At 37.5% G+C, this 27,339-nt stretch overlaps 1 protein-coding gene across 2 annotated transcripts; it reads right to left on the reverse strand.

The window, feature by feature from the left end:
* On the reverse strand, positions 1-27,098 carry pkig (protein kinase (cAMP-dependent, catalytic) inhibitor gamma). 2 transcript variants are annotated; one of them, XM_067446149.1, is made up of 4 exons: positions 26,945-27,098; positions 26,687-26,848; positions 2,555-2,733; positions 1-757 (listed from the first exon to the last, which is right to left on the reverse strand). In XM_067446149.1, exons 3-4 carry the CDS (start codon positions 2,703-2,705, stop codon positions 675-677), a joined length of 234 nt encoding a protein of 77 aa, XP_067302250.1. In that variant the 5' UTR covers positions 2,706-2,733; positions 26,687-26,848; positions 26,945-27,098; the 3' UTR covers positions 1-674. The 2 variants fall into 2 exon arrangements, with proteins under 2 accessions (XP_067302250.1, XP_067302251.1); XM_067446150.1 differs by lacking the exons at positions 26,687-26,848; positions 26,945-27,098 and adding an exon at positions 20,956-21,158.
* Positions 27,099-27,339: the final 241 nt, after the last annotated feature.

Consider the following 27,339-nt stretch of genomic DNA (forward strand, 5'->3'; position numbering starts at 1 on the left):
TGATGTCATTCCTGTTTATTTTGAGGTACTTCCATTTATAGTCACTATATAAATGCAATGTGTTTCAACAACTGTTTCTTAAGAGTTTGACACACAAAAAATAACACAAAACAGTGCCAGGAGCAGAAAGCAGTAACTTAAGAAACTACATAAATATTGTTAATTGTGTTACATTTGTGTTACAGTATGTAATGAATAGTAGAAACAAATCTTTTTTGACCTCATTCAACTGTAGTGGTCATTGTTTAAAAAAAATTAAAATTGAGCCATCCATGTCATTGGCTGTAACAAAAAGGCTATATTTGGTACTTTATAGTATACAGTAGCTCAACATGAGATTGAACTCTTTAGTTTAAGTTTAGGTTGGAAAAATATCAAAAACGCCTGTGCTTCTGTTCAACCTCTGCAAGGAAAAACTACTTTCCCTCACTCAGCGCTGTGAATGAATACAGTCCCTGACAGATTCGTCCCATTTAGTGGTGTTCGCAAAGGCAGTGTCTTCTCCATCTATCTCTTAGGCACTCAACAGCATGCAACGGGTGGACGTCCACCTTAATGGCAGTCTATGAGAGGATTCCTTCACTGCTGCCCCATGAGCAAAGATGAGGAGAATTTTGATGAGAAAAGGAGAGAACTCCTCAGCTTTCCTCTCTCCTCCGGGTCATTCTCGATCTTTATGATGGTCCCTCTGTCCCCTGATTGTCCTGGCTCCCGGAGGCCTCTGCATCAGGGGCTGGAGATCCAGAAGCATCTCCCTCTACAAGACACAGATGAGACAACGTAATGCCACAACATTACATGTGCGCATCTCCAGCTACACATTCTTGACAGGGTCCTCATGGTCATGGGAAAGTCTCAGGTTATTTCAGTGATAAAATGGTGCCAAGAATGTGAACTAAGGAAATTGGGTCAAATAGAGACAGATGCAGCTCTTATTTCAGTAGGAAAGAGTTGAAAAGTTCCCATACGAATAGGAAACGGTCAAGGAAGCGGTAATTGTTGAGAGGGCAGATAATAAATCTTCGTCACCAAGTGTGTGTGTGTTCAATCTGGACACTGAACTCACAGAGTCGTGTCCTGGATAAAGTAAGGGACATTTTGAAAGAAAGGCCAGTGAAATACTGTGGTTCACATCCTCTTTTTTTAAAAGACGATTGTAATGCGTTCATGTATCACAGTCTTATCGTATTCACAAAGCAAGTCTTTAAAGGGGCCATAAGGATGCAGTGTTGCATAATAAATATGACCGTATAGACCACTGGCAGTCAAGAGACATCATCAGTTCTTTTATCACATGAGCCGCGCTGGTTGTGCAGAATTACTAACACAAATTACTGTCAGAATATTTAAAAAGGGGTTTTGAAAGTATTAGTGTGTACATAGTGTTAAAGTTTTAGTTAAGGTTAGCTTTCATAGCATAGCCACTTTATAGTTTTCACTTTTACATCATTTCTTGTTTTCATTACAAGAAGAATTTCAGTGTAAAATTGTATAGATGATCGAATAGATAGAAGAAAGAGGACCAATGACAACTCTCCATGCAAATAAATGCAAGATAGATGATATCATTTCTGTCTGTTACATTGGCTTAGATTTAAATGGTGAACATTCGAACAACAATAAAAGAGTTTAATCTCACATTTCTTCAAAGTAATCCGTTAGTATAAAACCACCATATAATAGCCTAGATGCAAAGACTGCAATTTTCTAGGCGATTTCCGTTTTTTTTTTTTGTGTGACCTGTTGATACAGACTTTTGTTGATTCCTATTTTTCTTTCTAAGAACTATAATTGACAGCATATACAGTACAAACAATGTATAACTTCAATGCAAAATTTAATTTTCGTTAAAAAAAGGGTTATGAAAAAGTAATAAAATAAGAACAAAAACAAATTGCAAACAATAGGACAAATAAATACAATACAATACAATACAATAAAGAGAGATATGAAAAACACGGCTTTATGGCTTTCAAGTGGGTCTAACAGTAGGTTAGTGTTCAGGTAAGAAAAACTGCAGAAATTAAAGTAATCAATGTAAAATAACACTGGATCATCTTCATTTTTAAAATGAAATAAGATTATTTTATTTAAGATTAATGTTTACCATTAAAGAGCCGACAGTGTATTACTTTGTCTTTTGTTCTTCGATTAAAGAGTTCATGCAATATACTGTTACACAACATGTGTTTTCTCCCAAGTATTAACGTTCCAAAACCAAAGGACCAGGTATACTTCATTTTCCACGTTTCGCTCCGTCCTGAGCACATTTGAGTGCACAGGCTTTTTAAAGTATACTCCTTTGGCTGTGACCATGGTGGATTTCATTTTCTCAAGTCACTCGCACATATGCTGTTGTACGCACACACACGGATAGGGTGTGTCCCATGACAAATATGATGTCATACGGACAGTATGTGGACAGCCAAAGTATACTTTGGGGTTGACTTTAACTGAATACATGCCAAGATGGGCATTTTGACGTTTTGTATGCATTTGACAGTACGCAGTAAGCCACTAATTTTGGTACTTTGGTACTGTGTGTGTGACATACCTGCAGTTTTCAGGTCCATCTGAGCCATGTCTTTGGTTAGTTCACTGGTCCCCGCCACTGCTCCCTCTCCTTTAATGTCTGGCACTGCGTTCCTGCGACCTGTACGATCACAGTTTATGAACTCTGAATATGACGCCTCAACGTCCATCATCTGCTCACAAATTGCCCTCTCATTACACCTGAAAAAAACAAAAAGACAGACAAACAGGTATAACATTTACTGTCAAGAAAGAAAGAAACCAAGCGTTTGACTAAAAACCTCTTTTGAATAACTCTATTTTATAAACACTGGAAAGGGAAAACCTGACAGAGAAAAGCTGTGAAACTCTCAGTTCAGTAATGCCCATGACAGAACACGCCGTCTGATGAATTGGAGTAATTATTACTTCAGGGGCTCTATTTCAACGCTGAAGTTAATAGATTCAGCCAATGAACTCATTTCATGGCCTAATTATATAAGAAAGCTAAAAGCATTCATCCAACCCTGGATGCATTCGTCATTCTTTTCATGCTTGTTTACACTCAGGGTTTTCTTGCGAGTATCAGTTCAAGCTTCCAAATGGAGCCTTATTGGCACGCAAATAAGAGATAAAACCCAAAGCGATCGATTAGACACTTTTTGGAGCTCATTAAACTGCTTTCAGAAGGAGAGTCATGGGTGGGCATTATGCTGAGAGAGGAATCCTCCTGGAGAATGCATCCAAACACATTAGCTACTCGCTCAATGAGTCAACATGAAATCCAAAAAAATGACCCTATTATTTTTAACCAATGCTGCTGATAACGTCTCAAAAGTAACACTCATTACTTCTTAATTTGACACCATTATATACAAGGTTTAAGTTCTACCTCTAGTTTTATGTTCTGCAAACTTAAAAATAATGTTAAAAATATCTTCAGTAATTTAACAGCAAGGTCAATGAAAAAGGGGGGAAAATATAGGTATATGTTTACTGCCCAGCCAAAAAAAAAAAAAAAAAGTCACTGTTTGGATTTAAATTGGCAAATGTTTAAGAGTCAATGATTGGATCATTATTGCAGTGTTTTTGTGTTTCTAGCATGTTACATGTTTTGCAACAGTTTTTCCAACCCTAATTGATGGCGTGTGTAGCTCTTCATTTCATAATAAACCTTGTAGGAAGACACATTATGGACATATTCCAGGATGAAAAATGTCAAAATTCATCAGTCTCAAACTGTGAAAGAATGGTTGGGAGGGAAGATGAAGGATCACATGAATTGGCACCTCAGAGTCTTAAATTCATTGAAAGTCTTTGGGATGTGCTGGAGAAGACTTTACAGAGTTCTGGACTCTTGCATTGTCAATACAAGATCTGGACCAAAAATGTATGCACCTCTTTATGGTATATAATAGGATTACAGCATTTATTTTCATCAAGAGGTGCATTCATTTTTGGTCAAGATCATGTATTGACAATATAAAACGTCATTTATTCCTGTGATGCAAAGATGAATTTTCAGCATCATTACTCCAGTCTTCAGTGTCACATTATCCTTCAGAAATCATTCTAATATGCTGATTTGGTGCTAAAGGAAAGATTTCTTATTATCGTCAATGCTGAAAACAGTGATGCTTAATATTTTTTAAAATTGAATGTTCAAAAGAATAGTATTTATTAGATGTTTTACTGTCCCTTTTGTTACATTTCTTTCTTACATTTCTTTGATTCATCCTTGCTGAATAAAGGTATTAATGTATTTAAAAATTAATACTGATAGCAAAATGTTTATGCTTACATAAGTCACAAGTCAACAAGTCATCATAAACCCCAAATTAATGCTGCAACCAGTGTTGGGGAAAGTTACTTTGAAAAGTAATGCATTACAGTATTGAGTTACTCCCTTAAAAGTAACTAATTGTGTTACCTAGTTACTTTTGAAGAAAAAGTAATGTGTTACATTACTTTTGCATACTTTTTCACCTGGGCTGGGCTATATATATATCATAAGCCTCAGGTAATACTTACCCAATAAAAACTAAAAAGTATTTTTCGCATATGGTTTACTGAATCATTAAAAGGTCAGCAGCAAGTACATTGGTCAATAAAGTGAGATTAAAGGCATACAAATATTTGATTTGTTTAACATATTTAATTATTGGAGATTTGCCTAGTATTCGGATTTTGCATTTCACAGATTTTATTAATTGAGGAATACTGAATTGTGTTTTTTTTTTTTGTGCCAATGAGATTAGTAAATGCACACTCACATTTAGCCTAGAACTACAATCATAACCATCATGTTTACACATGATGACTCCACACTTACGTCAGTCAATAAATGGAAAAAACAAAGTAACTTGCGTTACTTATTTGAAAAAGTAATCTGATTACATAACACAAGTTACTTGTAATGAAATAGCCCCAAAACTGACTGCAACAGTTCTTAACACATTCCTATTTTTATCCTTCAGTTCATGATACTCAAAAATAGTCAATTTATTTCATCTCTGAAATGTCTTTTTCATCTGACAGTGACAACCGCTTGCGATTTAGAGGCCATTTTTCAAGATCCAATCAATTCATGATGGATAAAATCAAGTTCTGTCCTTCATTTTCATCTCATCGCACATCCTGTTTCACTCGAAGGTGCGTCACTTTGGGCTGTAAATACTAAATGTGCAAGTTGTGACTCTAAATGCCACTCTGAATTTGTACAGCTGGTCTGTCTGAAGAGATGGAACAACAGAAGAGAATTAGAAGGGATATTCCAGAGGAATGTGAGAGGGCGAGGGAAAGACGGCAAATACAAAATAAATGCAATGCTATTTGTTGGAAGCAGTGGGGGAGGTGTGAGGGAGCAACAGGCAGAGAAAATTACAGGGTATAAATCACAGTGCTGGTCTTCACTGCTCATCCTTCCTTTCTGCATCTCTCCTTCCCTCAAATCACCCCTTTCCATCCCTGTATTTCTCTTTTCATCCTTCAACCCTCCTCTTTTTTCCTCCTTCTTTTTATAGTTCTATCACCCTTTCTATTATTCTCAAATGCTTCAGTAGCGCTGAGCAAATCAGGGGTGTAGGAACAATCTGAAAAGTGGGAGGAACTTTAACTTGAAAAGTAATGATTATATCCCAAAGTGTGGGGAGTTGAACAGAGATTTCTGCAAAAGACCAAAGGATGTCCATGGATGTCAAAATGTGTTGCAATAGAAGTTAACTTTTGGACTCCACTTATCAAGGGGTCAAAATTCAGCTGGTTCAGTTCAAACAGCCTGCTAGATAAATGTAACCTCACTATCTGATTCCAAAAAGCCATCCATTGATGGTCATTTGAAAGTAGCCATGTATTATTTAGCATAATCTCCTTTACCCTAAGGAAGCCGTTCAAGGAAGCTCCACATGGCTATGGTTTACATAATTTAGCATCACAATGAAGAGAGGATCTGCAGTGTTTTCCATCATATCACAGCCTGTGCATATTCAACACCGGCCACTGTGTGTTTTAGCAGGCTGAGTCATTACACATAACGTCTGCCAGCACCAGCATGTCAGTTACCCGATACTCCCGAGTCCCAGCCTCATTTTCGGCAAGGACCTTGAGAAGCGCGAGCCGATTTCACCTTCATGCAAACTTTGCTGGCATGTTCTCCAAATATAAACCGGTTTCCACAGCATCTATAATTACTAGCACTCACATGTCGTAATGTGACTTAGGTAGATAGGTTATTTTTTATTGATGTGACCCAAGTGAGTAAAAGGTCAGGCTGGGGTCACAGCAGCTGAAGAAGAATTTGGAACAGTGGCCTGCAGAGAGCTCGACTCCCAGAGACGAGAAAAACTAATGAAAGTGTCACACAAAGTGCATGAGGCTTTGAAAGAGAATCTTCCCCAACAAAACATCCCAAGTTTATGTCTGCCAACAGAGTAATATTACTGGGACGCCAAATTGAATTGTAAAAAGGTTTGCCCATCACCCAAAAGCATGAGAATACACACTAGAGTATGAAAGTGAAAAAGTATCATGGTTTCCACTTTAAAATATAAAGCGGTTATCAAAATAATAAGAAAATGTTTCTAACACAGTAAATCAGCATATTAGAACTATTTTTGAAGGGTCATGTGACACTGAAGACTAAGGTAATGATGCTGAAAAAAATGATATATTAACATGTTAATATATTTTAAAATATTAACAAATATATTAACAAATAAAAAAACTTTACTTTAAATTGTAATAATTTACTAGAATGTACATTTTTGGTGCTTGCAGTGCCAAAATTCAGCTCTGGTAGTCCCTACTGTGATAAATGTGAGTGCAAGAGAGCCGAAACAAAGATGATACACAGGACAACTTTTTAACAATATTACTGGGCAATGTTGCCGTCGATGGGCAACCAGGTGAGACACGGCCGATCTTAAGTATCCCAGATAGAAATTTGTTGTCCATTCTCAAAGGGAAAGTGTCCAACAACATTGCTCAAAAAAGTTGCTGTGTGTGTAAGAAAGTGCCAGTTGAGATTCACATTTATGAATCAAACCAATGGCTATGGGATTTTTCTGCCCAGCTTTTTTGTCTGTCTTGTAAACATTCTAGGGCCAATCTCTTAGAAAAGTCATAACGCACCTCTCCTCAATAAGCTGGTCGATTTGACACCTCGATCATGGGTCTATGAAAAACAGTGCCGGATGAGTTATGTGGCGTTCCCCTGGGATCTTGACTTTTAGGCTACCCCTCGGAACTCCAGCCTTAAGTAAAAGTTTCTATCTTTAGCGAGTTTATCTGGTAACCGGGGGCTGTTGTTTTGCTTGGCTGAAATGTACAGTGTTCCGTTACTTTCCATTAACTCTCCCAAATTTCATTACAATAAAGTTACACTATGGCTCACTAAAGGTCATTTTTTATATGGTTTCCCTTGCATGTGGCCCATCTAAAGGAACCAAATCTTTTATTTGCAGATGGCATCACAAGAGGAAGGGAACAGGAGTCAACAGCAGCTGTGGGCAGCGTCAGAGGACAAATGACGCAGGTGTGGGAGCGCGAGTGTGTTTGTGTGCAAATCCCTGAATATCACCAAAAACCCTCACATAGCAGAGGGAAAATGGCAGTTCACCCTTAGCCTGCAGTCCTCGTGGGATCAAGAACAAGAGCCTTACAAAAACACCAACTTGAACACTGACATGTTTATCATTTACATGAGTTCTGCGTCGCCAGCAAGCCTAAACATATGACAAATTCAGGTTTAGTCTTTATTTAAATAAAACAACAAAGCAGAAAAGCAGTGAAAGAGAAAGTCTTGCTTTCACTCTCACTAGATGTTTGGATATGTCCAGTGTCTAAACAGTCTGCACAGCCCACTGGGTACATAAACTCATTGCTCATTTCCATATTTGGACAAATCATGAGATATTAGGATCATGAGAATGAAATCCAGCCATTCAGTCTGCCGACTAGATCTTCACTCAAAATCAGAGGCAACCACTGGTCCATTAACACTAAGAGCACTGCCTACATTTAAAAATATTTTTCATACTTAGCAACTTCCATGCACAACTACTCCTGTATGTGGAAGGTTAGCCAAGTCAAATCAGAGCAGAAATCATTTACATATACAAGTCTTAAAGGTATAGCATGCAGACTGTATAAAAGTATAATATGCTTAAAAGAGTGACAAATGAGGACATCAGTAAAAATATGGACACTGGTCTTTCAGAAATGATGTCTCTTCTCTCAATTAATGAAGCCTGCGTCACTCTGCCGGGTTCTTGAAAAACACCATATATGGCCCTTTGGTAAAATTATCCGTCTTAATTATCAACATTACGGCTGTGATGGAAAGACATTCTAGACCACAAATAGCACCATTCACTATCCTCGGGAGGGAACGACACTTCCATGAAATGCAAAGTGTTCAGACAGAGACTCGGGAATGCACGCTCAAAGGGAAATAAAATGACTCTGAGGTTAGTATCATTACACCGGACCACAAGCTAATACATTTTATGGACAAATATGACCATCTCCAATATTTATGTGGCTTTCAAAATGTAGAAAACAACAGGAATACTGAGTGAGTCTCTGGTGCTCTCTAGTCCATCAAATCGGTCACAGGGTGTGTCAATATGCCTAAGCAATTACATGGATGGTTTAAATACTTTTTGCTCATAACTGCTTGACTTCATCCATCAGTCCCTGGCTTGAAAGTGTATGCGGCCACTCTCAGCAAACTGTTCAGTCAATAAAGAGCCTCTTCCGTATAGGCCGGAACTGGATAAGGAAGATGGGACCCTTGAGACAAGAAACCCTTACTCCTCAAAAGGCAGTAGATGAACCGTAAAATGCAGGAGATGTAGGCCACATTTACAGTGCAGGTCTTGATGCCCAATTCCAATTTGTTAACAATATCAGACTTTTTACATCTTTAAAAAGTTATCCATATCTGACATCAGCATTTACACACACTTGGTGAAACAACCCAAGGTAAGACGTACTGACCCAGAAAAACTTAGGTTGAAAAGTAAGTAAAAACGGTGTGATTTGCAAAGCAAGCAGACTAAATGATAATACAAGCTTTTGCTTTCTGCGTAGGGGTGTAACGGTATATCGTTAAACGGTATATTGCGATATAAATACGTGATGATGTATTGTTGATGGAAACGATATGATTCATGATATAGTGTTTAATCCAAGGCTCAACTTGCTGTAGTAGGCCTATTTAAGATATAATTCACCCAAACCTACAAATGTAGGCTACCACAAATGTAAATTATGTCATGTACTCACCATCATGTCGTTTTTCATTAAACTTCCAAATACAAATGAAGATATTCTTTATGAAACCCTAGGTATTTCTGTTCCTCCATTTTTAAAGTCCATGCATTCCTCTCAAACTTAAAATGTCTAATAAATATCATAAAGGAATTGTAAAATAACTAATAGAGTGGTCTAATCTAAATCTTCTGAAGCATTCAAGTCTTCAGAAGAGACAATGGCTTAATATGAATATAACACGTGGTGCATACTATAGTAAACAAGGACGTTCAAATGATTGTGTGACGTCCGAAAACAATAGAGGGAGTAAATGCAGAATTAACATTCTAGGATGAGCTAAACATTTACAGTTTGAACACGCAAACATCATTTAAATCACCAGATCACATTTAGTTTTAGTAGCATGATTATTCGAAGCATTTTAGTTTATTCTAGAGCATTAATAGCGGGAGAGGCTGGACACAGTGAGCACTGGGAGAGAATAATGCCTGCATTGAAAGCGCGAGTAATGCATGAGGGGAGGGAAAAATGAAAGTTTACAAAGTTTCAATGACATTATTACATTAAACGACTATACACTCACCTAAAGGATTATTAGGAACACCATACTAATACTGTGTTTGAGCTCCTTTCGCCTTCAGAACTGCCTTAATTCTACGTGGCATTGATTCATCAAGGTGCTGAAAGCATTCTTTAGAAATGTTGGCCCATATTGATAGGATAGCATCTTGCAGTTGACGGAAATTTGTGGGATGCACATCCAGGGCACGAAGCTCCCGTTCCACCACATCCCAAAGATGCTCTATTGGGTTGAGATCTGGTGAATGTGGGGGCCATTTTAGTACAGTGAAATCATGAAAAGACTCTAGAAACAAATTTGAAATAGACTCCATTTTATATAGTGCTTTTAACAGATCCTATAGACATCCAAAGCGCTTTACATTTTTGCCTCACATTCACCCATTCATACACCGACGGCAATGTCAGCCATGTAAGGCATCATCCAGCTAGTTGGGAGCAGCAGGGGTTAGGTGTCTTGCTCATGGACACCTCGACACTTGGTCAGGTGGAACTGGGGATTGAACTACCAACCTTCTGGTTTGTAGACAACCTACATGAATCACTGAGTCCCTGCCACCCCGAAATGATTCGAGCTTTGTGACATGATGAATTATCCTACTGGAAGTAGCCATCAGGCAAGACTCATCAGACCAGGCAGCATTTTTCCAGTCTTCAACTGTCCAATTTTGGTGAGCTTGTGCAAATTGTAGCCTCTTTTTCCTATTTGTAGTTGAGATGAGTGGTACCTGGTGGGGTCGTCTGCTGTGTTAATGGGTGGGTATTTCAGTCAAAGTTGCTCTTTTATCAGCTTGAATCATTCGGCACATTCTCCTCTGACCTCTAGCATCAACAAGGCATTTTCACCCACAGGACTGCCGCATACTGGATGTTTTTCCCTTTTCACACCATTTTTTTGTAAACCCTAGATTCGTGGTTGTGCGTGAAAATCCCAGTAACTGAGCAGATTGTGAAATACTCAGACCGGCCCGTCTGGCACCAACAACCACGCCAAGCTCAAAATTGCTTAAATTACCTTTCTTTCCCATTCTGACATTCATTTTGGAGTTTAGGAGATTGTCTTGACCAGGACCAAACCCCTAAACGCATTAGAGCAACTGCCATGTGATTGGTTGATTAATGAATTAATACGCTGATTCATGACCATTTGAATCTTTATTTGAGGTTTGAAAACAAAACGCGGAAGAGAAGACAATGCTGAATAAAGTCATAGTTTTTGTTATTTTTGGACCAAAATGTATTTTCGATGCTTCAAGAGATTCTAATTAACTAACTGATGTCACATATGGACTACTCTGATGATGTTTTTATTCCCTTTCTGGACATGGACAGTATAGTGTGCATACACTTAGATATGCTCACGGACTAAATATAAAATATCTTAAACTGTGTTCCGAAGATGATCGGAGGTCTTACGGGTGTGGAATGACATTAGGGTGAGTCATTAATGACATAAATTTCATTTTTGGGTGAACTAACCCATTGAGGCTTGGAATTGGGTCACTTGTAAATCCAAACTTCAATCGAGTTCACTTTAGACACTTGATCTTTACCCGGATCACATTATGGACTGAAAGGCCGCCAATTTTCAGCTATTGCAAACTAATCTCATTAAACCTGCAGTAACATGAGCACAGTCAATAATGGATGAAAAACTTTCTTTGTTCTCTGTTGTCACTGTGATGTTCTAATCATATAATGGCAGAGTACAGCTATGGGAGCCTATTATTGCAGCCATGAATGCAGTGTGAATCAGCACACCTGCAAAGCAAATAGGATTCATTTATAGTCCTCTATCCTTGCTGCTGTCGACCGATGAATGGGGGATCATCTGAACAGAGTGTAACAGGAGCTCTTACTGATATTATCAACAAAGGCCCAAGCGCCCAGGAGAGGATACGAGTCTACTGCTACAATTCTACATGGGACCCTCTGTGCCTCTAAGCCTAATAAAAACAAATGACCTGGTGGTGGTGTTAGCAGTATGCCCAAACAAACCGTGAAATTAATGAATTAATTTAACATTATCTAAGGGAATAAACCCGCATAAAAAATAAAAATAAAAATAATAATAATAATAATAATGTAGCAGAATCTGCCACTTCAGAATAAGCACAAATTAAAGTTATTTTTGTTAAGTTTATCAATTTAAGTTAAATTGTGAATTTTCAATGTGAGCTCAAACTGTTAGACCCTACATTGTAGGAATATTTATATACAAACATTTAGATTATGGATGAACAAACAAATTAACACATTTTCCTTGTGATTAAGAGTATTGAACCCAATATTTCAGACGAACAAACACATGAATAATTGAACAAATGAACAAGTAAACAAATGAACATAATATATAAGCAATTGAATAAACTAAAGAATGAATGAACAAATGAACAAACAAACAAATTAATTAACAAATAAAGTAACAAATAAGAAAATTAAATAAACAAGACCAAAAAACAGCAATAAACAAACAACTTAAATGTACCAATGATCGAACAAACTAACTAATAAACAAAAAAATTAATAAATAAAAACTGTGATGTCCCTGTTGGTGGTTACTTCCGTCTCTGTGTGTGTGTGTGTGTGTGTGTGTGTACACCAGAGCAGCCTCTTCTCATGGGCATCATCAGTTCCTGTCCTGTGTTAGATTTTATGACGGTTTTAGGCTCGGGTGTAATAGTGTTGGTTTTAGTCGGGTTTTATATTAATCAATTTTTGTCAAATAAAAGTTTCGATGCGAAACGAACCAATGATTGACCAAACAAACTAAATTAGATTACAGTAATGCATTTCAAAAGCCATTCTTGGCACATACCACCACAACAGACACTCAATCTGTGATAGAAATATGGCAACCAGACTGAAATATTGCTGCTAGTTTATGTACTGTGGGTTATTATGGGAAAAATGCCCAGGCAGAAACACCCAAATAGGACACGCTTATGCATAAAAAGGACACAACCTTCTTTTCTTATTTCCAGTTGACAGACATGCACACTCTTGACTGCAAGGAATTTAAGATGAAGGAGTCTGTTGATAATATGTTTAAAGCTCCAGTTTTGGACAAGAGAACAAAGCTTATATAATAGTTCCCAAAGAAATAAAGCTTGAAAAATGTCCCATATTCTGTCTTTATCAGGGAAGTGTTTCTGGACACTACAGAGCTGTATCTAATCAAGCTGAATAGACTCCAGCCTGTCTAAAGCAAGCAAGCACATTTAGCTGCTCTTGAGATAAGTGCACCAGCTCCAGCACTCCCCTTTTTACTCAGATGAGCCACAGCTCAACTGAACGAACACACACTGTGTTCACATGACGTAAGTGACTACTCAGTCAAGAGGGGAAAACACCCTATATCAACCATTGCGCAGGAATTGTTTTCTTTTTTGTTTGGCATGGGTTTTAACAAAAGAAATATCACAATTCAAAGTTCGTTTGCTGTCGTCCTGCGTATCCTTCCTCCTTTTGAAGGGCTTTGCTTTGTGTGTCCACGTCTGTTTTTCACAATTGACATCATAAGAGCCATTGCCTGAATTTCCATGCTGATGATATTACTCAGGACCAGGAACGGTCACCTTCTTCCACCGACCGAGCATTTTGTGCTATCATGACTTTTTAAATGCCAACTTTACGGTCCCCAAGCACTTCAGCTGCACTTTCACAGCCTCTTATCAGCATACTGTAACATTTCCCAGCACATGTTCAGCATCTCCAGAAAAAGGTTATGAGCAAGTGAACTTTACTGGTGCATTACACATCTACTGCACTTTAAATGTGAGGAGGGATCTTTCCAACAAAAACAGAAAAGGGAATTACATTCAAATTGTCCCACAACACTAAAGCAAAATGTTGGTCATCATGAATGATAGAAGTCATCAAACAAACAAACAGCATAAAGAAATTGTGCTTTAAAAACACTGTCTGACAGATATTCATACTTATTCTCAAAAAATGCTCCTAAAGACTCAATAACTGCTGAGTGGTGACTAATATATATTTTTAGGGCAATATGTATGGTTTTTTTTTGTTTGTTTGTTTTTTTAATGGACCCAATGGCTAAATATTTAAACTTAATTTATATCCACATTATTGATTTTGATCAATTTCTGAGAATGTTAAATGAAAAACAATAAATACATTGAAATGATTCTTTGATGTCTATTGCAAAATCAAAAATGTAAGAGGAAAAAAGGCAAGTACCCATATGATGCAAATTTAAGAGAAATATGGGTCTCTAAATTGCTATCTGCCTGTTAAAATTCCTATAAGCGCCTCTTTAATACTAAACACTGACAGATTGCATGTAAAACAAAATAGCTCTTGAATGTGTAATGGGCATATTGGTCATGGAGGTGGCATAAACACTGTGGAGCGAGTATGAAGAGATACTGGCAGGCCCACAGTCATGCTACTTGTGGATGAGATGGTGGTGTCACCCACACACGTGACTCACTCTCATTCGTCTTCCTCTAACGCCTCGGGACCGTCGCCACTCCATCCGTGAGGTTCGAGACAAGAATTGCAAAGCTAATGCAGAGCATTTGCGGTCAGGAAGTTATCTCATGTCACCGAGACCCTTTCAGCTCCCTGGGCCCTAAGCCTCGGGCTGCTACTTTACAACCGAGAGGTTTCCGAAGCCACTAAGAAGCAATTAACTGAAGATTTGGAAGCGATAGCCGAATCGAGATTAAAGCTATTTTCTCTGATGCACTGATGTCGGGAGGCTTTTAGCTTACAGGGCTCTTTAACGGAGAGAGTATTTGGTGTTATTTCATGAAACGAAGGTGTTAGCATTTAAAAAGGCTCAGGGAGATGAAAGTGTGAAACTGCCACCTCTTTACTAATGCAGGAGTTGATGTGCTTCATTTCCCTGTGTGGCCTATCAGCCCTTTTGATATCAGAGCAAATATTAAATAATAATGAGGATACTGCAGGGAGACCGAGTCAAATGTTACAGCAGTTTGGGCCTGCTGAACTTTAGAGCCGACACACAAGGACGCAAATCCTTCTTTAATAATTCCACAGCACCCACATCCCAACACGGTCACAGCATTATTTGCCTAGCACAGGTGGACGCCTGGATGGATTTGCCTCATTATTTGAAAGAAACACATTAACCACGGCAGCTGACACAGACTTCATAAAGATAAAGGGTAAAAAGCTTATGGTTTCTCTTCCTACCTACTTCACATACAATTAATAAGTCTATAATAAGCAGGAATAAAAAGTAACAACTCAAACTCATCTGACAATGCAGAAGGTAAAAAAGAAGATTTTTTTTAAAGTTCTGAGGGCAGAAAAGAAAATTGAGCAATCATTTTTCCTGTCTACTAAAGGCTTTCCTTTTAGACCACGTTAAAGGAAGTAAAGTTTGTGTGTCAATGAAAGGTGGCATATGTTTTCCACCGTTATGATGATATGCACACGCACATGATGAAGTTTGCGGCCAGCCGTCATAGTCAATCACCCAGCCAGAAAACGGGGGGGGGGATTGCTAAGTGAGAGAGTTTAAATCTCTGTCTGAGCCAAACAGTATCAGATGTCTGAATCAATCTGCTGTTTGTTTGGAGGCATAATGACCACTTATTGTTTTTATGTGGTTCTCTCCCCAATTAAATTCGCAGCATGGAGGAGGTGGGGGGGGGGGGCTAAAAGAGTTCAGGATTTCCCCATGAATCACACATTAGACTGTGACAACAGTGACTGAAAAGAAGGGAGGAATCTTTGCCGCGTCACAAACAGGTGGTGCCTTTCAGATGAAAACAGTGGGAGTTTATTTGACTTGGAATGTTGGAGAAAGAATAAAAATGTAAAGTCCTCCCAAGAATTCTTTCATTATGTACTCATGTTCATGTCATTTCAATCTCTCATCCACAACTCATCCAGAACTTTTGTATAGGGAGTAGGGAATGTCAAAAATTGAGGAAAAAAAATCCTAAAACTGAATCATGTGCTGTATTTAAATTATTCTTAACTAATTCGATAGCTTTGTGCAATGAAAATTAAGAAATAACTAAGAGGTTTACTAATAATCGAGACATGTTTGAGGTCAATGAGGCAAAAGATCATTGGTTTTCATCAGGGCTGCACGATTTGGGGAAAAATTATATAATTGCGATTATTCTGGTTAAAATTGCGATTGCGATTTAAAATGCGATTATTATTATTATTTATTTATTACACAAATGAAACGTGTGTGTATATAACTGTGTTTATATATTAATATGACTAATAATTATTATTATGATTATTATTACTGCTAAAAAATATTTTTAAAAATAAGAAATATTACCATTACAATTAAATTTTCATAATTACAAATTAAAAATAGAGTATGTCAGAATAAATATAACAATATAATAATACCAATACTAATATTTATAATTAATTATTATTATGTTAATATTTTTTGGTAATAAGTTTTTTTAATTTATTAAATATAATTTTTCTTCTAATTTATTACCCAAAAAGTTTAATTCATACTGAAGGCCAGAGGGCGCCCTCGAGCGGAAAACACCACATTTGCCTCAAGCCCCTTTCACACTGCGATTCCGGCAAATCCACGGATAATGCGACCCGGCATTTGTTCCCGGGCCGCTAGATTTGGTCCATTCACACTGCCAGCGAAATACCGTAATATGTGCGCTTTCACACACAACACTTAACGGTCCCGGGCCAAGTTGACACGTGACATCCTAATGTGACGTATAATGGCGAGCGATCTCCGCTTCAGCACGGATAGTAAGGAGCTCCGTGGTCTCAACTTGTGTCCAGTTTGCACACATTTCTGCTTGTTTAATTTAGTTTCTTTTGTATATGAACACTCTCTGCGTTTAAAACACCGACTAGCTCTTCTGGCCCTGCAGGGTTATATTATTGAAAAAACAAGCTCTAGGAGTCGCACAATAACTACGTACACGTTGCGGCATTAGTTTCGGGGTTTTTTCACACAGCGCTCGTCCCGGGTCGAATACCGCAATATTACCGGGTCAAATTCGGTAATCAATCCCGGGACGTGGTTGCTTTCACACAGAAGGCGACCCGGCAATGTTCCGGGAATATTGCGGGTCCGACGTGCAGTGTGAAAGGGGCTTCAGAGAAGCAATATAATAATGTTCATTTTCAGGAAATCCCTTATGTGAAGCTAACACTGTAGGATAAACAACCAGAAGATAGAAACGCTTTGATTAAACATGATGACAATAAACACCACTGCAGCAAAATATGGTGTATTTGAGTTCTTCATCAAACATATGGGTATTTTCATAATAGTAAAATATATTATTAGGCAGTGCTGATTGACATAGACTTCATCACTGTAATACAATAATGCATCATCTGCCTCACTCTGTGATAAGAAGCCACATCAGCTCACAAACACTGACTGACGATATGACGTGAAGCAAAACGTGTTATTAAACGTTGTCTTTTGTTGAACGCTTCACTAGTTTGTGAAGACGTTTGACTCGTGCTGCTTTTTCAAACGCACGTTATAAGCGACTCAAACTCGCAGTCTTTCAGACTGAGCAGCGTTTACTCTGATCACAGAGCCGCTCTTCGCTAACACACTGGGCATTTATTTATTTAATAAAAATGGCAGCCTTAAACTTTCATAATCGCAATTTGGGTAATTTGGGTAATAGTGGTTCGATTTCGATTAATCATGCAGCCCTAGTTTTCATGCATCTCCAGACCAATCATGACGTACCAAATTTTAATATGCATTAAATTGCATGAATAAGATTTACTGCAAGTTCTTGGAGTACAAGATTTTCATTGACTTTCAGTCCGTTCGGTCTCAAAAAGTGTCATCAAATGTCTTGAGGAAGCTTGCCATATAACACACTACATCCTTAAAAATAAAGGTGCCAGAAAAAAACACAAATGGGTTTTTACAGTGATGCCATAGAAGAAGAACCACTTTTGGTTCCCCAAAGAACCATTTGTGAAAGGTTCTTTAAAGAACTATTTGCACTACAAATAAAGAACCTTTTGTGCAATGGAAAGGTTCTTTGAATATTAAAGGTTCTACATGGAACCATACACTCTACCAAAAGAACCATTTAAACATGTATTTTAAGAGTGTAGTCATGTGAGCTATTGTTATGGACAAGTAAAAACAATAACTGTAAATGGTCCCAGAACATTTGATAATTGGAGGTTTAAAACACTTATGCACAATTTGCACATGAAAACTCTTTGCCAACAAACAGTCAAAAGGTCATACGCCTTCCAAAAATAAATCACGCTGCTTGGAAAATGAATGGTTTGCACACAAATTACAGTACCTATCCAAAGCTGAAATATGCTCACCATCATCTGCACCCTGCTATTACAAACAGCACAAACAGTATAGGGACAAATGTCAAATGATAAACAAGATCCTCAAAAGTAATGAAATATATTTTGCAATAACAAGATTGCAGGAAAGTGAATCAGGAATAGAACAGTTCGCACAAAAATAATGTTCTGTCATTGTACTGTCATTTCAAACCTATATGGCATTATGTTAACAATAAAATTCTCATTATAATTAAGACAAAATGATTTCAGTTTTTTCCCCCCCTACACTGACCAGAGGCTTTTCAATCTCAAAAGCAACAACAAACCTATAAAAGCACCATTAAAAAAAGTATTCTGGAGCTAAATGGTAGGAAAATTGAGGAACTTACTGAAATACAAGTCACTGAAAATATCCTCTACCGCTTTAGCTTAGTTTGAAGTCATAACGTTTAACAATGAACACCTGGGGTCCATTCTTCGTACTTCGCTTAACACATCTGAGATGATTAGACAGATCCCAGATCTTCTAATCCTTATAACTGATCTATGGCTAATTCGGTTCTTCAAACAAATTTGCGGATTGGATTAAAGTATCTGGATTAAGTTATCTAAGATTACTGCACGTTGCAGATGCATCGACACTCGAAACCATGATCAGCAATGCCGCGATTGGCTGGCGTCAAGCCAATGTAATGACATCATAATGAAAAAAGCCACCTGGCAAAATTTAAAAAAAATAATAATTAAAACACACATTTCTGGACCTTTATAAGGAAACAGCCAAATGACCAAACCAACATAAAAGTTAGATAAATTATACGCTGTTTTGATAAGGGGCGGCAGTGGCTCAGTGGTTCATGTAGATTGTCTACAAACCAGAAGGTTGGTGGTTCGATCCCCGGTTCCATCTGACCAAGTGTCGAGGTGTCCATGAGCAAGACACCTAACCCCAGCTGCTCCCGACGAGCTGGATGGTGCCTTACATGGCTGACATCGCCGTCGGTGTATGAATGGGTGAATGTGAGGCGATATGTAAAGCGCTTTGGATGGCCATAGGGTCTGTTGAAAGAGCTATATAAATGCAGTCCATTTACCATAAACGGAACTCCCAATTATTTATATTCATTTATAGTATTTGTACACCCTTGTACACACATTTTTATTTCAATATTGTAATTTAATTTAATTCAATTTGAAGAAGATTTGTTACGTGACAGTATTAATTAAAGTTTCTTAACGGTCCATATCAAATGATCTGCATCTCTTACGCTGCATCCAGCCTTCCCATAATATCCGTCATCACTCAAATTCACTCAAACATCACGACGCAGATTAACTGCACAACATGTGTGTAAACCTCCAATACAACTATAAAGTAATTATTCTGTCACAAATAAATCTCTCAATCAAGTGACTGTGTGTGTATATAGGAATTCTTGTAATAAAGTAGCAGTGGCTGGGTCAGATTTTAAATATCACCTTAAGATGCAATATAATCCTGTTTACATGAAGGAAGTCTGCTCCTGAGCAGGTTTAAGCTAACGGACCTGTTGCTATGACAGCAAGTCCAGGATGAGCTTCGAAGAACCAAACAATCCGAGATCATGCGAAATCCTCAACAATCAAATCCAGCTAACTGACGAAGTCAAATCTAGCCACGTACGAAGAACGGGCCCCTGGAGTACCGGTTTCAGCTGGGGTTACGATTATCAGTAAACAGCTATGAGAAAATAGTCTACAACATACATATACATACTGTATATTTGGGAAAAACACATTCTGGTGTGGATTGAATGACACGAGGGAGAATAAACAATGAATGAATGTTTTTTGGCTGAACTATCCCTCTAAAGGGCAGGATATTGTCTCTTTGACAGGACTTCATTACACACATCCAGTTCTGCTCTTGCATTAAACAACACATGGCCTTAACAGGAAGCAGGTGGGACGTCTGTCCTTGTCGTTTATGTCCTTCTACTGCAACCGAGGTCTGACTGCGAGAGAAAGAGAGAGAGTACACAGAACCAGAAACACCGTACCACTGAGCATCCGGTCTGCAGACAGACAAGAGTAGAATACAGACATATATATTAAGCTTAAATGAAAGGTTGACCTAAAAATTACGAATCTCGTTGTTCTGAACCCCATTGACTTTAGCCGTTTGGACGATATTCTTCTTGGGTTTCACACAGGAAAGACGATCATACAGTTTTGGAACAACATTATGGTAAGTTAATGATAAGAGAATTATCATTTTGGGGTGAACTGTTCCTCTAATATCTGTCTCTAGATCTCAGCACAGTTTTTGAATGAGAACTATGCATAACTTAAGAGCTATTGAATGACACTGGCAGAGGCGTTCGCTAAATGGCCAACCTCAGGGTTTTGGGAGATTTTGACCTCATTGGCAGCAACAACAGAAATGGACCCAAATGCTATTTTCTAAACTAGGTACCGGTAAATTATAACAGATAAACAAGTATGCGCAAGAAATACAGAACATCCTTTTGTTAAAACATCTCTAGCAGAAATGCATAATATTCTATGACACATTTATGACATGCAGGCAAGGTCTCCCACCCGGCGCTCACAGCCACCAAACCCAGACAGCAATTAAAAAGAAACGTCCTGGACCAGAAAACGAAGCTGAACAGCTGTGAAGTCTTAAAGACCACCTGTCACTGTACATTTCCTCTTTTTGCTGCCCTTCTCTTTAACCCCATTCTCACTTCGAATTATCAATACTTCAAGCTAACAACCATTATCCAAACTTACAGTCCACAGAACACGGCTTCAATTACTTACCGAACGCACTCTGAACGCTAATGACATGGTGCTACAAAGCTCTCCAAGGACCTGAATAAAGGCAGTTTTATTTTAGTCCACACGAGAAACAGAAAGCGGCGTCCTCTGATCCTAGGGTTTATGAGGGAGCCTCCTCTCATTCTCTCTCTTTCTGTCTGACTCTTTCTTTCTCCTTCCCGTCTCTCTCTCTCCGCAGCGAACGGATCCCACACAGCTGCAGCACGCCTCTCTCCCACAGATCAGGGAGGATGTGGGCGTAAAGTGATTTGATTTGCTCTGAGTTGTGAAGAGAGGAAGACAAGCCAAACATTTCCTGAGAGAAGCTTTCAAATGTTGAATGACAGCCTGAATGAATCTGACCAATGGCTTTGGTCATGTGCATGAAAGGCACACTGACCATGTTTACATGCACATGAAAATTCTGATTAATATTTTAATTCGATCATATTCCTATGATGTAAGCATGTTAACAAGTTAACCCGATTATCATAACCTGATTAAGCTGATATTCTAGTCAAAACCGCCATGGCAGTTGAGACAAGTGTACAATTAAATGCATATAGGCCTATATTTAATTGTCTTTTATTATTACTACTATTATCTTATCTAATCTTATTTTATCTTATCTTATCCTCTTTCAAATGTTCATGGATTATATAATTTAATTTAAAATACTTTATTCTTTAAAACATTTTTTTTTCCCTCTTTGGATGAATGACCGAATAAACTAAACTAACTAAACAAATAATAATAATAATAATAATAATAATAATAATAATAATAATAATAATCAACAGATATCATCGCGATTGGTTAAAATTCTCAATGCTTTAAAAAAAAACAGTGCTTTGACACTCAGAAAGCACTCAAAACGTACAGAACATACCTGATACTTAGTGCTTAAAGGTACTGCAGAAAGGCTGGTAGATAAATAGATAAAATCTTTATTTGTCATTTTTAAAAGGAACAACGAAACACGTTTAGCAGCTATTAGCAGGATAACAAAATGTTATCAGTGTATTTAACTGGGACAATTGAAAAAGATAGGTACAATGTAAATAAAAATAGATTAATATATACAAACAAATAAACAGTATAATACAAAAACATACAACATAAGCATACATATATAGAATTAAAAACAAATAGATAGTCACAATGGACATAAAAAAATGAGGTAGTGCAGAGTGAAATAATAGTGTGCAGTATAGTAATATAGTTGGGGTATGTTATTCCACTTCTTACTTTAAGGTAGGGGTTTATTGCACAAATCTCATAAGGGCGATTTGCGTTTAACTGCCTTGGGGAAGAAGCTATTTTTCAGTCTGTTTGTTTTGGATTTTATTAGCCTCCATCTTCTCCCAAATGATAGAGGGAGAGCAGATGATGTCCAGGATGAGTAGGGGTTTTTAAAATGCAGTTGGCCTTCTTTTGAAGTCGAGCAGTCTGGATGTCACCGAGTATAGGTGATGTACCAATGACACACTCAGCTGCCCTCATAACTCACTGCAGGTCCTTCCTGTTCTCTTCTGTGCAGCTTTTGAACCACACTGTGCAGCAGAAGGTCAGGAGGCTCTCTACGGCTGACCGATAGACATTGGTCAGCAGGTTGAGGGAGGTGTGCATGTTTCAGCCGAAATGTGCAGGTCAAGAAATGTTACACTCTCTATCCTCTCCACATCCTCCTTGTGTATATGCAGAGGGTAGAGTGTTTAGTGACTACTCAGTGACATCTACCGTCAACTTTTTTACCGGTGTAAAAGTACCGGTGACAACCCTAATTATTGTTATTATAAGGAGCATATTGATCATAATCATTTACAGGCTGTGCACTGAATGTCCAAATAAAAGTAATTGTGTTATAAAACACACTGAAGAAGATTATTGAGGAGGAAACAGATTCTACAAACATTCAAATAAATTAATTAATAAATAAACAGATGGGCAAAAGCTTTATAAGAGTCTTTTGCCATACATTTTGCAATTCAATGTGCTCTTTTGTGCTGCTGTCAAGGGCATGAATAAGCATTTATTTTAATTATTTGAACTAATCTGCTCAACAAAAGGCCAGAGCAAGCAGCTCCTTCAACAATAAAATATAATGATGATAGCTATTCATTTAATAATAGTATTTAATTGATTCAGCTTATGCTGATTACATGTATTGAGGGAACAGCTGTTAGGCACCTGTGACGAGTGACTTTTTCAGGAAAAAATATTCCCTAGAATATATCTAAAAATTAAATAGAAGCTGAAATATCAGCTAATAATCTACAATTTTTTTTAGGGTCGTCACTAGCAATTATTTTAATGATCAGATCCAATAATAATTGGTTATATCAAAAGCAAGTAATCATATGGTTTTATTGAACAACACTGTTTATATTATGTATACTTAATGTATGTTAAGAATCAACTTATGTACATTAGGTATTTAACAAATGCCTGCATAGGTCGCCCACAGCCACAGCACAGTATCTTTGTTACACTTTACAGCATGATCAAATCCTTGTTTTTTCCTACTTTTAATTCAAACTCACAAACTTCTTTATGATAAAAATGCTAGAGCAAGGGTTTAAACTTTTCTTTTGAAATCGCAATGAAAAACCATTTGCATATGTAGACTTTATTTGCATTCCCAAATGAACGTTATTGAAAACCCAAGCAAACAGCACACGCAGAGACGGAGTTCATGAGGAGCAGCATTTACTGTGAAGGGAGCCACTCTGAGACGCTGGAGGAAAAAACAAAACCTGCACACATGTAAATAATTAAAGCATCATTCGTGCTTGACTCTGAAACCCGCAGAGCATACTTATTTAATTTCCCAACAGCTTTATGTTATGTTACATCTTAAATTGTTTAAATATATCGTGCAGCCTTAGAAAATTGTCTAATAATGCGGTTCGTGGATCCTCGCCCTTGGAATACGCCATTTCCAGTATTTTCCGGTTAACTTTCTTTAATTTCAACTTTATCGCAACAGAGTACTCTGGTTCATAAAACCTTTAGTATATAAATAATACTCAAATAACACTAATATGGACCTCCTCAACTGAAAAATTATTTCATGTGGAAAATGTATTGAGAATTGTGGATGATCAGTAAAAAAAAAAATAATAATATGAGAGCGTCAACCCTGATTTAGTAAGCAACAGTTGTGTCAAATCCTGAAATATATAAAGTTGTATCAATTGGCCATGTTGATTCTACACATTTCATCTGCAATAATAATCTGAACATCTCTGCCAGCAGGCTATAATTGAGTAGAGAATTGCTTCCCAGCTATAATGTTATAATACCAACAGCCTTGTTGATGAGGCCCTCAAGACATTGTACTGCAATTCGATCAAAGCACTTGTGCAAACCAAATTATTTCAGAGTAACAATAACAAATATGGATTTTGCTAAGCTTGCAAGTAAAAATGTACATTGGTTTCAAATTAGATCTACTCAGTGGGAGACCCAACAAATAGCCTCTGCTTGAGTAGCTTATAAATTTAAATTTATGCATCAACTAAATGAGAGACAGTTAAATAGCCTATTCGCTAGGCCAACTACTAGGAAAACCTTTATAAAAATAGAGGAAAACAAATTAAAACAAAAACAACAGCAAAAAGCCCTAAATGGATACTGTGGTATGATAATGGCTCAAGTACTACTAATGCGAAACTCTTGCCGTAGCCTGACTTGGACGTGTCATACAAATTAACTTTTCAGCATGAGAGCACTTATCGAACCGAGTGCTGCCAGCAGAGGATAATGCTTCAGCTATATCACAATAATAAATTATAATAGTCACAACACATCTTTGAGTACCACTACCTGCCATTTCATCAACCTACTCTAGCTGAAAAAGCCAAGTGGATGATGACTTGCTCAAATAATATCTTTTGACTCAAAGGTCCAAAAGCAGTTGCTGCTAGTTAAGTAGTTGGGCCAGAGATAGAAAGTAGGGCAGCCAAGCTCATGAGAGCAAAAGACACCAGTGATTTCTTGGCTATATAGTACAAATTGACAGTTTAAGTTACATATCATAAAGGTCACTACAGTACCAATCAATCTTTTGAATACAGCCTAACGCCCATTGCACCATCAAATATTTACATTCACTTTACAGAATTAGTTTCATACGAATTGTCCGGATACATTTACACAGCTCACATGACTATGAAAAATTAAAAGGCTAACGACAATGGACTGATTGTTCTAGATCGTTTCGCTTCGGATTGTTCATTGTTGATGTGCGACTCATCAAAACGCCTCAGTGAATCAAGTCCATGATGTCTTTGGGTTCAAGGGTCCCTCCTCCTGTTCTCACGAAGGATCTCATGAATGTAGTGACCCAACAACTGATTCCTTACAAGTGAAAGAGCTACAAATTACCATCTTGAATATTAAATACACAGATCAAAGCAAATAGGTCCTCTGCATGCACACACTTACACCATGTGTGATTACATTCGATTTGTGTAATGTCTTTGGCACATCTTCCACGCATGTGCCGCCAGACCACTCTATCATAATAAAAATGTCCATATATGATTGAACCACTGAAAGTGGCATGGCAGATCTCTTTGTTACTACATTACTGCTGAACTCATGCAAAGTGTGCAAAGTGCTCTTAAAGGGATAGCTCACCCAAAAATGTGCATTCTGTCATCATTTACTCGTTTAAACCAACAATGAAACAACATAGAAACAAATGAAGATTTTCTTTAACAAACTCTTATTACTTTTTCACACAATCACAATTTGTATGTTTTAAAAAAGTGTAAATAAGCATTGTAAAATAAATTAATTTGAAACACATCAAATATGGTAAAAGGAAGCTCAGGAAGCTCCAAATGTGGTTGATTGGACTTTCAATGTACAGATAAAAATGATGAGAGAATAATACAAAAATCTTATTGAGTTGGAACATGAGAATGAGTTATTGATAAAAGAATGTTCATTTTCTGGATTAACTAACATTTAATAATCTCTAGTATGCATGTCTCTGACAAGTTCCTCATATGAGGTACACTTCCTTCTCTTGTAAATATGAGAGCACATAAAAGGTTTTTGCGCAATAAAATACTACTGGTTTTGCATAAAGTGATAGTTAAAAATATAAATTCTGTAATCGTTCACTCATGTTGTCAGGCAGACTGCCTTTCATGATGTGTCATGAAGAGTCACTAAAAGAGTAAGATTGTCAATCCTTTACAAACTGCCAAAAATCTCTTTTCGTTGTCCACATAACATGATTAGCCTACAACATGATGGTAGGCACATTGTAATTTTAGGGTGAACGGTCCCTTTAAGGTCTTTGAATATAAATTAGCAAATGTTTTCGCCTATAAAAGCAGGAACACTTGGGAAACAATGGCCAAGTAAAGAAAAACAACCGAGACATTTTCTAAAACCACTATCAACTCATTTGGATGAAGGAACATTTAAAGTTTCTTTAAAAAAATGGGTATGTAAGAATTAATTGTTTAGAATGTTAGAAATAAGCAAAATAAGCCCTTACATCACTAAGTTACTTGAAAGTCTATACAATAAGGCGTCACTCACACATGACAACAAAACTGCAATTGAGCCTCAATCTTTATGCATTTGTTTAGCATAATACATCAAGAAAGTAATGGGTGAAGGTGAATGTTTTGTTACATATGAAACGACTGTTATTTCGCTACCAAAACTACGTCGACTGCAATCACCCATCATTACTGTAACAAACACTAACCTGGATCCGCTTTACTTTCTTCCACTTGTTACAGCGCCATTCACTCTTTGTTGTTATTCCCCTTCATTTCCAAAAGCATTCCCAAATTCCACACACCGATTCAATTGATTTCTATAGATCTGTTCCGAGATTCCAAGTCCAATTCAACGCTCCTCTGACAGTCTATTGAACACAATAAGGAGGAGGGTTAAGGCTTTAAACAGCTGTTTCCAAAATGGAGTGATCCCACAGCCAATCACACTCCGTCTGCTCTCTTACCAACAACAGCACTTCTCGTGTTCCCGCGGCGCTGCTTGCATGCTAAAACTGTGACTTTGAATAATTTGCATTTTTTAAATGTTTTGAGAGATTTATGAAAAGGAGCAAGTTTCCAAGCAGGAGGCGAGCAGGTGACCACGCGTGCTGAATACCATTTCAAAATTGCCATGGTAACCACAGTTTCCGCCAAAAATATCAAAATTAGTGATTGTTTCTATTATAAACGGTGGCTACGTAGCCACCATTGTCAGCAAAATAAACAAATGAAGCTGAAGCTATATACTTTTAAGATATTATGTACGGTGTTTTCCTGTAATTATGGGGTTTAGTATTAATGTGCCTCTGAAGACGAACTGTATTCCCTTTACCAGCTATAAGGGGAAAAAAAGGGTGCC

The sequence above is a fragment of the Pseudorasbora parva genome, chromosome 6 (genome assembly GCF_024679245.1).
Source record: "Pseudorasbora parva isolate DD20220531a chromosome 6, ASM2467924v1, whole genome shotgun sequence".
NCBI lineage: Eukaryota > Metazoa > Chordata > Actinopteri > Cypriniformes > Gobionidae > Pseudorasbora > Pseudorasbora parva.